Source organism: Topomyia yanbarensis, chromosome 2, assembly GCF_030247195.1.
Source record: "Topomyia yanbarensis strain Yona2022 chromosome 2, ASM3024719v1, whole genome shotgun sequence".
In the NCBI taxonomy this organism is placed as follows: domain Eukaryota; kingdom Metazoa; phylum Arthropoda; class Insecta; order Diptera; family Culicidae; genus Topomyia; species Topomyia yanbarensis.
The window spans coordinates 256,540,682-256,555,793 of NC_080671.1; the positions used below are offsets into that span (position 1 = coordinate 256,540,682).

General features: G+C 36.3%; 1 protein-coding gene across 1 annotated transcript in view; it reads left to right on the top strand.

Moving 5' to 3' along the window:
* LOC131680263 (liprin-alpha-1-like) overlaps positions 1–15,112 on the top strand; it is a 516,532-nt gene that overhangs the window by 251,204 nt on the left and 250,216 nt on the right. The window contains exon 4 of the mRNA XM_058960980.1: positions 2,830–2,901. Within this exon, the coding sequence (XP_058816963.1) occupies positions 2,830–2,901 (72 nt within the window). The remainder of the gene's footprint in view (positions 1–2,829; positions 2,902–15,112) is intronic.

The following is a 15,112-nucleotide window of genomic DNA, read 5'->3' on the forward strand; positions in this document are numbered from 1 at the left end:
TGTACCCCTAGGTGGATTAAAACGGGTTTGTTCTTTTGTTATAGCAGTTTAAATGAAAAAAGTGGTGTCCCCTATGTATACGTTCACCTTACTTTTTTTCTATTCAAACTGCAACATTTTTTCGGCGTTTCTTTTAAAGCTTAATTAACGATGTTTCTAGAAGTTTGGTAACGCTGGTAAGCCTTGTTCGTCTGGTATGGCAATTTACGTGAAAATTGCGTCCCACATTTATCTGTTCACCCTATTTTCTCAGAATAACTTTTGCTTTCATTCAGACATACTGTACAAATTTTCTGAGTTTACTTAAAACCTAATCAGCGATGTTTCTTAAAATTTGGGAATTTTATTTGTTTGTTATGACAGTTTAAGTGAAAAATGTTATACCTGCATTTATACGTTTGCTAAAAAAATATTGTTTGTCCTAATCAAGCTTTATTTATTAACATTTAAATAAGCATCGTTGATTATGTTTAAAATAATCTCTGATAATTTGGTACAGTATGTTTGAATGAAAAAGGTTATTCTGAGAAAATTTGGTTAACGGATAAATGCGGGACACATTTTTCATTTAAATTGTCATAACAAACGAACAAGACCTACCAGAGTTTTCAAACACCTAGAAACATCGTTGATTAAGCTTTTAATCAAACGCCGAAAATGTAATGCAGTTTGTTTGAGTAGAAAAAAGTTATCAATAAAAAAGTAAGGTGAACGTATAAATATGGGACACCGCTTTTTCATTTAAATTGCCATAACAAACGTTCGAAACGCACCAGGTTTTCTAAATTTTGAGGAACATCGTTTTCGTCAACGTCAACTGTCCTTGGCAGCACTGCTCCACCGGAATCCTATCAGACTAATTGCAATAACTTCAGTTATAGAGCTGATCCTTCTAACTGTTAATACTCAAATAAAGGCAATAGTCACATTTATTAGCCTTACTTAGCCATTTATTAGCCTTACTTATTTTTGAGAGAAAGTTATGGCTGTTTGAAAACGTTGTTGTCTACAAACGACATGGGCACGAAGGGATTAATACACTCCATTCATTTTATTTGTTTTATTATTGCATTCGTTTTATTCATTCAATTCATATATGGGTCATTCCACGCGAAGTGATCAAAAAAGATGCAAACTTGATTTTCTTTTGATCATATCTCCGGTTCTATTGACTCTAGAATCAAACCGCTAGATGGCTTTTGAAGAAAATTATTCCAGGAGTCTAGAAAAAATATGTATTTTTGGCGGCAGTGCTGCCAACTATGCGATTTTTTCAGTTAAATATTAAAAATTAATTTTTCTCAATACATATATTTTAATTCTAAAAATTCTAATGCCATCGTATTCCTCAGACATTTTTACATAAGAAACACTTATAATCTCAATATAATTTGAGCGGATCCTGAGATACACCGTTTTGAAGGGAAAAACTCGCATTTTCTCATATAAAAATCCATTTTTATTGGCCGAAATTGAGAAAATCTTAAAACGATCATAAAAATCGACCCTTATCTGCTAGAAGCAAACCAAAAACGCAGTTATTCTTTATTTCTCGTCTACTTCACGACAAATCATGTTTGAACTCAAAGTACTTAAGTTGATTTTTTAATGTTGTGCGCCTGCGATTTTATATGGGAAATTGCGATGTTTTCCCTTCAAAACGGTGTATCTCAGGATCTGCTCAAATTATATTGAGATTATAAGTGTTTCCTATGTAAAAATGTCTGAGGAACACGACGGTATTAGAATTTTCACAATTAAATTATATGTATTGTGAGAAAAATTAATTTTTAATATTTAACTGAAAAAATCACGTAATTGGCAGCACTGCCGCCAAAAATTCATATTTTTTCTAGACTCCTTGGATAATTTTCTTCAAAAGCCATCTAGCGGTTTGATTCTAGAGTAAATAGAACCAGAGATATGATCAAAAGAAAATCAAGAGTTTAGACAATTTGTCAAAACGAGGGGTGCTCCCATGACCCGAGGGGTGGTTCAATTGACATAAAAATTTGGGTTTTTATATATTGGCCCTAGATGAACATTTTCTCCAAATTTGGTTCAAATCCGTGAAGGTCAATTGCACGTGCCTTGATCACTTCGCGTGGAATGACCCATATTTTAGTTTTAATATTTTGTTTTTTTTTTCATTTATTTTATTTTTTTGGTCATTTTATTTTATTTATTCCATTTATTTTATTCTATTTATTTATTTTATTATTTTTATTGCGTTGTTCTTGTTGCCATCTGTGTACGTATTTAGTGTAAATTTTTGGGAAAAATAATATTGAGAGAAGTGAACTTATTTTGCTGCTGGATGGGTTACATGGGTTTTTCAATGAGAAACCTGTTCCACTCTCAGCCAGCTTCCTAATTTTTGACTTTCTGAAACAATATGTAAAAAATAGTTTAGTTATTAGTTATCTTTATAGCGAGAGATATGCAAAGACGGCATATTAAAATATCAAAACTGTCAGTTTATTATGCCAACCGAGCCATGAACCGTTATTTGGGAGCACTTCCAGTTTTAACAATAAAATGAGAGGTTCCTAGTTTGACTGTATTATTTCTCTCTCTCTCTCTCCCTCTCTCTTTATGACTATATGTAACTCGTTACTCCCCATAATCCACACTCTATAACAGGGGGTGATTTCATCCCAGGTTGAAAATTACTGCTCTAAGAATTAAATCTCGAAATCCAAACATGAAAGCGTGAAACATTGTTTACTGCCAATTTCACTTCCTGCATCACCTATGCACTGTACACCGGAGACTACTTATGCTATATATCCTTAAACGATAAATTTAAAATTTCTCATATATTTATAGCATCAACTGCTAAAATCAGCTCTATTGGCGGGACAAGCAAGTTCATCTAAAACGACCGCAGAGGATGTTAAGGTAAGTGTCAATATTGCCTTGTTTTACTTTTATTACAAAAAAATGCATAGGATTCGCTCAACTTTGAAAACGTTATCCGAGACCAATTATTTCAGGTCAACAAATTAGCACAATGTCTGTATGCACGTGTGTGTTTTTTTTGCTTTGTGGTAAAGCTTTTACGCCGACCCAGCACACGTTGAGTAGTTAGACCATATTACCGATTTCGTCCATTGTGTGCCAGAGTGAAGGACTCTGAACAGAGAAGATAACTGTGAACCTTACTCCTCTAAACTCCACCAAGGAGTCCGACATTTGCCTGATCCCCCGGATTCCATTTGATATGACTTCGATGCAGTCCGGCAGAATGCCGAGGTCAGTCCAACGATTCCAGGTGGAGGATTGCTCCGGTTCACTGGTGCCCCAACGATTCAAGCCGGAGATTCACTGCGGACTACTCGGAATAGTCCCCGATGGTGGATCTTTCCTACTCTGACAAAGAGTTCCCAGGAAGTGGAAGATCTTCCGATACCGATGCTACCCGGGCAGATGCCGAGGTCGGTCTTGCGATTCTGGGTGGAGGCTTCCAGTTTACAGGCGCCCCGACGACCATTTTCCGGTGCTACTTCCCGATCTACTCGAACTAGTCCCCGGCGGTGGGCCTAGTCTAGTTTCCCGAAGTAGAAATTTCTCTCTAAACCGTTATCTCGATGTTGGTCGTTTAGGTGCCGAGGTCAGTCCTGCAATTACGGGGGTAAGATGACTTCCGGTTCTCAGGTGACGACCTACCGTCGACGATGCGTGCGCTCAGTCTAGTCCCCGGCAGTGGATCTAGCCTATTCGTGTCGCGCCCGGTGGTCTACCTTATCTCTCTTCCTCAGACTGACTTGTCAAGTGGCATGGTCGGTCCAGCGATTCCGGTTCATCGATGTCTCGACGACCCGATGCCGTGTACTGCTACGTTGCTGGTCGTTGCTTCTCTCGCCAGCTTCGTTGCAACGCTGACATGATCAGAACGACTGTTCTGTTCACAGCGTCCCATTTTTTTGTCCGCGCACATTCTTTAGACAATACTTGTCATGTTAACGTCCTCACCGACAATGGTTCTCATTTCGTTTTGCCCGTGCTCGAATCGCGGGAATTCGGGGACCACGTGCTCAGGCGTTTCTTTTGCATCACCGCACGCGATGCAGAACGGCGAACTCGCGTGGCCGAACTACCGGTTCAGATACTTTTTGAAACAGCCATGACCAGACAAAAACTACGTCATATGGAAGTTCACCTCACCGTGCGCTCTGTTCACCCACACCGACAGGCATGGAATTAGTCGATGGGTCCATCTACCGTTTACGGCTTTATCCCACTGATGCTGCCATTTGATTGAGGTGTCAGCTCGGACTCGTTTACGGACTCCTCTCGTGCCTCGATTCCTATAACACTCGCTATCTTCTTCGAGGTTCATGGGAATCGTTCCAGCTATCACGCAGGCTGCCTCTGCCGATATAGTTCGATACGCGCTAGACATCCACATGGCCATCAACCTGAACGTGCTGTTCAGCCGAGATGTGTCTGCGGTTCCGTCACCCAAGCAGGTCCTGCGTATCTGAGCATCGATGTGGAGATACTCGCCAGTAGTCGCTTTTTACTGCTGCTGATCGCCGAATTGTTGGGCATGATCTGAGTCGATGTGACTATTAAAGCTTAATCGGCCGTCTATCATCACTCCCAGTTGTCTAACTTCCCGCTTTGAGTTGATAATACACTCTCCGATCGAAATTATTGCCTGCTGCACTACCATTCGGTTGCTTATCAAAACCATCTCGGTTTCGTGGTGAGCTAACGTCAGTTTCATCTCGCGCATCCAGTCTTCCGCAACATCTATCGCCTCCGTTACGAGTACTTCTACTTCCTCTAGTGATTCGCCGATCACTAGGAGCACCACATCGTCCGCAAAACCGATAATCTTCACGCCCTTGGGGAGGCTCAGGATCAGCACTTCGTCGTACATAGCATTCCAAAGAGTTGGACCGAGTATGGAACCCTGTGTGTGCCTGTGTGTGTCTGTATGTATGTACACTTGACTTGCAACTTTTTTTTAACTTTTTTTCGGAATACTGCTAAATCAAATGACAATCAGCTCTATAGATCATATGCCAAATATGAGCTTTTTTCTATAGCTCTAGTTCACTCCCAAGATTTTAGAAGTTTCTATAGTGAAATATATGAAAATAGGAAATAAAAAATCAAAATTCGAAGCAAAACTCCCACAGTTGCTTTGCATACCTCGAAGCTTTAGGTAGTGTAGCTTTTTTAATAGCGAACAACATTGTTGAACGTTTCATATCGATTGGAGGTTGCTGGACAAAGTTGTTTAGCTTCAAATATCCAAAGAATTTTTGAAAATGTACTATTATAAACATGTGCGAGAAAGAGAGGCACCAGATAACATTATATTAGAATATCTTTTTTCACAAGGTCGGATTAATTTACAGTCTTCTGCAAGTTTGATTCTTTCATCTTCAGTTATAAGGAAATTTCGGGAGAGATGCTGCACTTTTCTAAAAATCAATCCTGCATCAAAGTAAACCAAACAATATATTATTAAATTTTTCTATCAATTTCGACAAGTATCTAAATTATACTGAGGTAGTTTTTATCATGAAAGAAATACATCAAATTTCCACGAATCTTTTTAAATAAAAAGCCTATTGGGGTGCGGTTGAGATGCCGTGATAATTAGATGTCTTCACCAAATAGTCATGAAAATTGATTACAATTTCCAATGTTCAGAAAAGTTGTAGATCAGAGGTTTTCAACCTTTTTCGTTCCATGTACCTCTTTCCGAATGTTGCGCCCCTTTATTGAAAAGTGCTAACCACACTGTCAGAAAAGAAAAAAAATGATTTTCAATTGAATGAACGCCATGGAATTTCAATTTTAACTCTGTTCCTGAATTCTCTCAGGAAGCATTTTTATTCTTGATTCACTGAACCAACATATAAAGGCTACAGAATTCACCCCTAGAGGCAGATCACTTGTGATGTATTTTTAAAAATCAGCGAAATAAAATGCATTTCTTTCAATCAAAATAAAAATTCATAATGTACTTTGCGTTGCGTGGAATGTATTTTGCGTTAGGTATAAGACATCAAAACCCTACACAACAATTGGCCCTACATTCAACAAAACTTCGAACAAAGGGAATCAGCCCAGGACGTTTGTTAAACAAACTTTTCTGCGACGGAGTGCAAAGTTGATGCAAAAATGGAAATTTAATTCATTTTTTCTAATTTGATGCAAATTTGTTATACATTCCTAGAGTGATCTGCACCTAGATTCACCCCCTACATTAGTCTAATTCACCACTGGGGGTGAATTCACTCCTGGTTGAAAACCACTGTTGTAGATTTTTTGAAAATATATTTTTTGGCGGAACAATCCAACTGGCTATGTTTTCGTTTTTTGATTTTTTTTACTCCAATTTTCAGGGCTACACTTTGCAGAGTACCGTAAACCGGGCTGACAATGTGACATTGATCACTTTTGGAAGTAATCATTACATATTTTTCGACGCAGGATATTTTTTTCAAGTTTAACATTTTTAAACCATGTACTGATGTATGGTGAAGAAGATTGGATGGTTTTACCTGAAATTGTTCGCATATAACGATTTGTCCAAAAATTATTTCAATTTCAAGTCCGCTTTCGTATTCCAGGGTGACTTTGATAACCTGAATGTTCACCTACATTAAATTCTTGATATCAATATTTTTTATTCAAATGTTTGTTTAGACTAATTCTGAAAAGATATTCAATTATTAAATATTAAAAATATATGTTAATTGATACAGGTCGGACTCGATTATCCGGGGATTCGATTATCCGTGATTCGATTATCCGGGGAAAATGATTCGATTATCCGGGTGTTTTGAAAAAAATCAAATTTCAACTATAATGTCTTATTATAGTGCTAATTCGATCATTGCAGTCAATAGAACATTTTTTCGGGCAATTTGGAGGTCTAGGGTTAACCTCCTCTCAAATTTTAACCTACCTCAAAAATAGCTTATATATGGGTTATTCCGCGCAAAGTGACCTAAAAACAAAACTTGGAACCGACCTTCATGGATTGGAACCAGTTTTGAAGAAATTGTTCATTTAGAGCCAATATATAATAACCTAAATTGTTGTGTCGTTTGAACAGCCCCTCAGTCCATGGGAACACTCTTAACCGTTATGTGTCCGACGCGGTACCCGGATACCTTTTTAGGTTGAATAATAATGAAATTCCGATGTTTTATCCGTAGCTGGAAATTGAAACTTTGTGACATCTTGGAACTTCACTAAGTCAAGTTTTTGGGGTAATAATGTTTTTGATGTAGTAAGAAGGCAGTGAGGAGGGGCTCCTGAATTTTTTACTACGTCACAGGCCGACGTGGATACCCGGGTACCCCCAAAACTGAAATGCCAATAGCTAAGGTAATTTCCAACCGATTTTGATGCTTTTGGGTGTTTTGGATTCAAGAACTCATCCACTTTTAGACTTGGTAAAAATGAATCGGGTTATTTCAACCGGTTCTCGGGAATCCGGATTTCCGGAAGCATGTTCCAGTGCTTGGATACTATTTGTGAATATCAATGGAATACTAGCAATATGGGTATCAAAATTCTTGGCATAGCATCAATAGACTGTATCTCATGGTATTGGAACCATTTGGTGATTTCACCACGGAACGGACATTCCGGAGCAGGTTCCCGTAGGGCCGTGAATGGCCATTCCATTCCAATTCCATTTTTCAAACTACCATAGGGTCCCGTAACAATAAATAATAGACTTCCGAGACAATTTGAAGTGTTTTGATACTCATTTTGCTAGGGCATTATTTAAATTTACAAATCATACCCTAGTACTGGAACATTACTCAGGAAAATCCGGATCACCAAGAACCAGATCCATTCATCCGGTTCAATGTTACAGAATCCAAAAGTGGACGAGTTCCTGAATCTATAACATCTAAAAGTGTCAAAATCGGTTAAAGGAAGCCATAGTTATGAGCATTTTAATTTGTGGGTACCCGGGTACCCTCGTTGGCCTGTTATAGGTGTTTTTTGTTGGACACATAACGGTTAATTTTAACAAATTGTTTAAAAAAATGTTTTTCTTCGTATTATATCTCTGGTACTGTTTGCACTAGAATCAATCAGCGAGATATTTTTTTTTAAAGATTTGTGTAGGGATTCCAAAAAAATGAAAAGTTTTTAATGCCAATATTGCCAAATATGCAACTTTTTAATTTTACACTAAAAGTACATTTTCCTCGTAATACATCGGTTACTGTAGGCCACATAAAACGTCATTATACCTACATTGCTCGGTCGGTTTCTGGCTATCTCTTGGGATAATGATGACATGCTTCTCAGGATTCTGTTTGGATACTTTTCAAGATTCTGATCGAAGTTTTCTTAGCATCCCAATGGAATCTATTTCAGAACTTCGATTCAATATTTATCCGTATTTCTACGGCTTTTTCTCTGAATTTTGATGTAGGATTCTAGAGAAAAGCTTCTTAAATGTCTAGTGGAATATTTCTCAAGATAGAATTCTGCTGAAGATTATGCTTTATTTCAGATACTGACAGAATCATGGTCCTATTATCATTGTAATCCGGTGTAATATTTTGATGAATATCCTGCTTTGAGTTCCAGTGGACTTTGACACAAACAATATTGCTCTTCTCCCATTATCCCCTTCAATAAGTGATTCCTGCTCAGAATTCCAATAGCATCTATAACCCGTTCGTGCCCTTCTGGTTGATGAACAACCATGTTTCTATATGACTATAACGTTTGGTTTACACAACGTCAAGTAAGGCTAATAACTGCGACTAAGATCTTTCATTTGAGCACTAAAAGTTATAAATATTAGCATTAGAACAGAAGTTATTACAATTAATCTGGTTGGGTTCCGCTGAAGCAGTGCTGCCAGGGATAGTTTCTGTTAACGGCGAAAATGAAATTTTGGAATATTTTCTTAGCCTGAGAATATTATTGAAAACTGCTAAAACTTTCTAATTTAGATTGCCCTCAATTACCTTTTTCATGCAATTGGACTAGATCGGAAGGTAAATATTGAGCAGCAGCAAAAGAAGCACCTATCTTTCTTAAACCAGGTTTTTCGTGTTTCTTGACGCCAACAGTTTTAAGGAAAAATAGTTTTGGGACCCTATACGTGGTAGAAAAAAGTTGGTCAAGAAATGGTTAACGAGATTCTGAAAAGAGACCCGGCCGTCACTGGAGGTGATTTCAATTCTTGGGGAGCTCAAGCAAAGATGGATGATAGGCTATGTAAAGAGGGCGCCAGCAGTACTTCTCGCTGAGACGCCCGGGAACCTGGTAGTCCTTCGCTAGTGACAAGTATGAGTGGGACAGTTTGCGAAGACTACACGCGTAGTTATTACCTGACAATCCAGCATATGTCAACTAAATGATGCTACAAGGACAAGGATCTCTTTGTGGGTGCGCAACACGCACTCTTCTAATTAGAATGACTAGACATGTTAGCTGTGATATGTGACACTCCACGTAAATTAAACTGGAGCCAAGAAACAGACGACCCCCAGTTTACTTATTAATTTTTTTTCTGGTATTCGAGTAATCGAATCAGTTACCTAGGAAAATCTAAGCCCTGGGTAATCGAGTTTGACTTGTATTGCAAAAGACATACCTTATTAAAAAGTTTATCTTCGAATTCTTGTACAAATAGCTATAAGCAACTGATACATATCGTTAACTCGTTACCAATATGAATAATAAATGAAAACCAACTGAAAATACAAATCACACCCTGAAAGTCTGAAAAATCGACTAGGGCCAAAATAGGTACATTTATATTTACCATAATAGGAAAATTTGTCCTGGTCATTTTATTTCCAATTTCTCCACGAATAAAGCTTAAATTCATGAAAAAACGCAAACAAAAATTTGATTCGATTATCCGGGTGATTCGATTATCCGGGGTGAGATTTTTTTCAAATCCCCGGATAATCGAGTCCGACCTGTATTGTACAAAGTGTTTCAATCTACTGTAAAATTCGAGTGACCAGAATTCCTATAATTCGAGCCTAACTAGAATAAAAGAATCTGAAAGCACTGCTGCACTTGTTTTATTTCAGTAGTTTATCAATGTACAATGAGTTTCATCCATTTTAACGCTTTGGAGCGAATTTTGGCTGGAAATAATCTGAAATTATTGCCAACTAGTTTTACAGAAAATTGTTTTTAAAATAAGCGAACTATTTAAAATAAATTTATCGCACCCCACTCTAAAGAAAAATTAAAACTCACTTCGAATTTATTACTCTTGTTAAAATCTAAGATTTATTTGTTTTATAAAAATTTACACTATACGAAGCTTCGTAAAATAAGGTAAAGTAAAATTACGGTTTTTTGTGTTTTTTTTTTACCCAAAAACCAAACAATATGCTCAAAAAATATAACAAATCAGTATTTTATAAGTTATGGAGCAAAACTCATTTAAAATTTTAAGGATTCGGTAGACTATTCGGGCCAAATAAGCAATCTAGTAAAAAAGTTTGGAGTGATCAAAGTCACCCCGATAATCAAAGTCACCCCGGTTTACGGTAACAGGTAATCGCTGCTAAAATTATTATATTTTTGTTCAGCAATATATGCCCAACCGATTCATATATAATTCATAGTGGGATCTAAAAGGATACATAGAAAAACTTCAAACTAAATAACTTAATTTTTTTCATTACCGTAAAATGGGAAACATTGATCACTTTTTCAAAAGCTTTTTGAATAACTATTTTCAATTCAAAGAGAGGTAACTGCTTGCATTTTTAAAACAAGTACTGGTACCCATAGATTGAAAATGTTCAAATTATTGGGAATTTATTTCGTTTTACTTTAAAAAAAAAATTAATTTGTTGTAAATTTTCAATCGTTGTTTACGGGGTAACTTTGATCAGCAAAATATGTGTGTCGAATTATGAGATAACGCTCGAAATGTTGTATAAATTGCATAACCGTAGGCAATATCATGGCCCGATATTGTGTCGTCTCAAAAGAAAACAAAATTACCAACAGCCAACTTTTATCGAACTTATTCAGGAAAATAGTCGTAATTATATAGTTACCAATAAAATTCTCGGATTTTTAAAATGAATTATTAGACAATAATATTTACGGTTTCTAAAAAAAGTGAAGTTGATTGATTTTGTTAATAAATAAGGAATTGTTTGAACAGATGGAAACGGTTCATGAGAATTGTATCATTTTCAAATTGAATTTATTGTCATAAAAAGTATAATAAATGACGAAATAATCGTTGCCGATAGATGCTGAACATTTTTAGAACATGGTGTGTTTTTTGTTTCGATGATTGTGCTAGAGGGGATCATTTTATCCCACGTCACTGAAAAAGTCTCATTTGATCAAATTTACCCCGGTGATCAAAAATACCCCGTTTTAAACGTTTTTTAAACGCACATTGAGAAGTATTTGGGTCAAAACGGATTTTTTTTTTTAGATAAATGTTATTTTCGTCGGACGAGCTTCTTCTGTAAATTTTTTACGGGTTCACAACGGTAAATACAATTTGAATAGTTTTTCGAAAATCGATTTATTTTCATAGTTATGGCTATTTACTTTTTGCCTTTCTCCTATAGAAAGGCCATGCAATTGGGTGTCCCAAAATGACATCATGTTAAAAACCTATTTTAATCCACCTAGCGGTGAAATTGTGCCTTTCTCAATCATGAATCACGAGAATGTGTGCGTTGTTTATAATAATTAAAAACTTTTAAATGCATATATTACATTTTATTATTATACATCACATGACAACCATATACAGGAAAATAAATCATTATTCGAGTTCTAAAATTTTGTAAAAGAAAAAACAGCCACTGAAAAAAGGTGCGAAATCGGCAAAGTCCCAAAAAGTCGATTTTCATAAATAAAATTTTTTCGAGATAACATAAAATCTCGACGTTTCATGCATTTTAAAGATGTTTGGCATTAAAAATACGAATTCGATTTCTGAAATTTTTTGAAAAAAATTAGAGTTCCGACTTATATGGGAATTTCATATGTGACCGAACGATTTAGTCTATATTTCCGGACCCATATAAGCGATCCGTACGAAATTTTATATACATCTGTGGGGATGTTATAGCTATCATTTGGGACTAAGTTTGTGAAAATCGGCCCAAACATTTCCGAGAAACTGATATGAGTTTGCTAGTTATGAAAGATGGCCGCTTTTCCCGGGCACTTCCGGAACCGTCTATGGTGGTCAGTGTAGTCAACGAAAGTTTGTTTGGCCGTCGGTGACCTAGTACTGCAAATTTAAGTTATTTGAGAGACATTTTAGCGAAATTTTTACCTTTTTTGCTTCCATCGGGGTATCGGTTTGAATCACAATTTGCTATGTGATCGCACGCCACAACCCGTAACTCCGGAACCGGAAGTCGGTTGGGGATAAAATTTAATAGCCATTTACGGGGACGCAACATCTTTCATTTGAAACTAAGTTTGGTTGATTCGGTCTAGCCATCTCCGAGAAACCGATGTGATTGTTAGTCTGAATTTGGATACTTCCGCCGGGGCTTCCGGAACCGATGATGGTGGCCAATGTGACCAAAGAGACTTTGAATGGCTGTTAATGACCTAGTACTACAAATCGAAGTAGTTGTGGTCACATTTTGGAAAAATTTTCACCATTATACATTCATTGCAGAATTTCTTAAAATCGACATTTTCTGCGTGATCGTACTCATCACCCTGTAATTCCGGAACCGGAAGTCGGATGCATTAGAAATTCAATAGCAGCCTATGGGAACGTTGCACCTTTCATTTGGGACTAAATTTGTAAAAATCGGTTCATCCATCTCTGAGAAAAGTGAGTGAGATTGTGTTCGCGTACACACACACACAGACGCACATACACACACACATACATACACACACGCATACATACACACAGACATTTGCCGAACTCGACGAACTGAATCGAATGGTATATGTCACTCGGCCCTCCGGGCCTCCGTTAAAAAGTCGGTTTTCAGAGCAATTGCAATACCTTTCTATTGAGAAAGGCAAAAAGTCATCGGGCTCACTTCTTAAATGAAAAGTTAGGGTATCAGGACCACTTTCTTCTTCGGAGTGAATTTGTTAAAACGCTCCCTACTGGTGGCGAATTTTGATTTTATGAAAAATGGGCCGATTTTGGGCAAAATTTTAAATTCATGCTTCTTGAAGTGCTTCCGAACTGTCTTAGAATTTTTTCAGCATTTTTTTAACTTAGCAAAAAGCGTAATTTTTGGTGCTTTTAATTAGTTTTTCTTCAAAACTAGGTATCTACAAATTTTTAAAAGTGTAGAGAACATTTCAAGTAGTTGAGCTGAATAAAGGGGCGTAATTTTGTTGAAGAAAGTGTATAGCCACGGTAAAAGGGGTATGAGTTATATAAGTTTTTGTTGTATATCCTTCGAAATTTTTAGCAATTCATGAAAAATAATAATGTTCTAAAAAATACAACAATTCAAATGTGCTTAGACCATATATTGTGCTTTGGAAAATAGAAGGAAAGTGATTTAAATCGGCGTTTTCTGATTGTCTTTAGTGCGTCAGGATCGGGTTTAATGAGAATTTGATGATTTTTTGTGCCATCAAATATAAAAATAATGATAACTTTACTACTTTTTTTTCGCTCGAACAGTCAACGAGTGCGGACGCCTCTCCAAGCGCTCCGCAAGTAATTTATTATTTAGTATTTTTTTACCTACGTAAACAAACATCGCGCGCGTGCCTCGCAGGTTACAGTGCTATTGAACTTCAAGTAATAGTAAAATAATGCAGTGCGGTGTAAAAACTTGTAACATAAACGACGACCGCTTCCTCTGGAAGTGTGAATTTTGCAGCAGATCATATCATGCTGCCTGTGTAGTAGAGATGGTCGGGTTTCTTTTTTTCGACCCCGAACCCGACCCGAACCCGAGAGCTTAAAAATTGAAAAACCCGAACCCGACCCGAGCCCGAAATTATAAAATTTGAAAAACCCGCACCCGACCCGAGCCCGAAAATTTTAAAATAAGAAAACCCGGACTCGACCCGTACCCGAGAATGAAAATTTTGTAAAACCCAAACCCGACCCGACCCCGAGAATTTTAAAATTTGAAAACCCGAACCCGACCCGAACCCGAAAATTTTTAATTTGAGAAACCCGATCCGAACCCAACTTGCTAATATGGAGAATCCACCAGAGATCTCGAAGATTTTTAATTTTAGGCACCCTAGGGTCATCCTAGAATAGTAGAATCATTTGAATCTGAAGTAGCAGCATACGCGTTGATATCTGCCTATGGCGAAACGAATTACTGGCGAGTAAAATCCGCATTTTTATTTGCTATTATTGAACGTCGAATATGTAATGTTATGAGAAACTTACAAATTAATATATATATATATATATATATATATATATATATATATATATATATATATATATATATATATATATATATATATATATATATATATATATATATATATATATATATATATATATATATATATATATATATATATATATATATATATATATATATATATATATATATATATATATATATATATATATATTAAATTATATATTATATATTATAATATATTACTATTACACGAAATGTAGTATAAATCGGTCGCTAACTCATGGGGAAACAAAAAACTTAATGGTGACAGTTTAAAACAACCTTGCCCGTCGTACTTAACCAACATTTCTAATTCTGTATCAAAAGCGAATTCTATACATTTCTTTTCTAGGAAATGTAAAACCATTCCTGCAAGGCAGTTTGGTATAATATATCACATGTTAGTTAGAGCAGTACCACCAAATTTGTGATTTCAATATATGGGAATTGTGAAATCGTCCCCGGGGCCCGGGCTACAACGTCCTTTTTAGTCAATGGTTACAGTTTATTTTAACTGCAAGCATTCTTTATCATAAATCAATTTGATTATTATTATTAAACTTCTATTAAAGCACGCAGGTAAAACCTATTTGTTGCATTTGACCAACTTAACAGTGCCCGCTTAAAGTTTGTTTGGGGTACGAATGTACCCCACAAAACCATTTACGTTAATGTTTTGTCATGTTTGCATAATTCCGAAGACATTATTTTATCTTTTTTTAAAAGCAAAACATCGA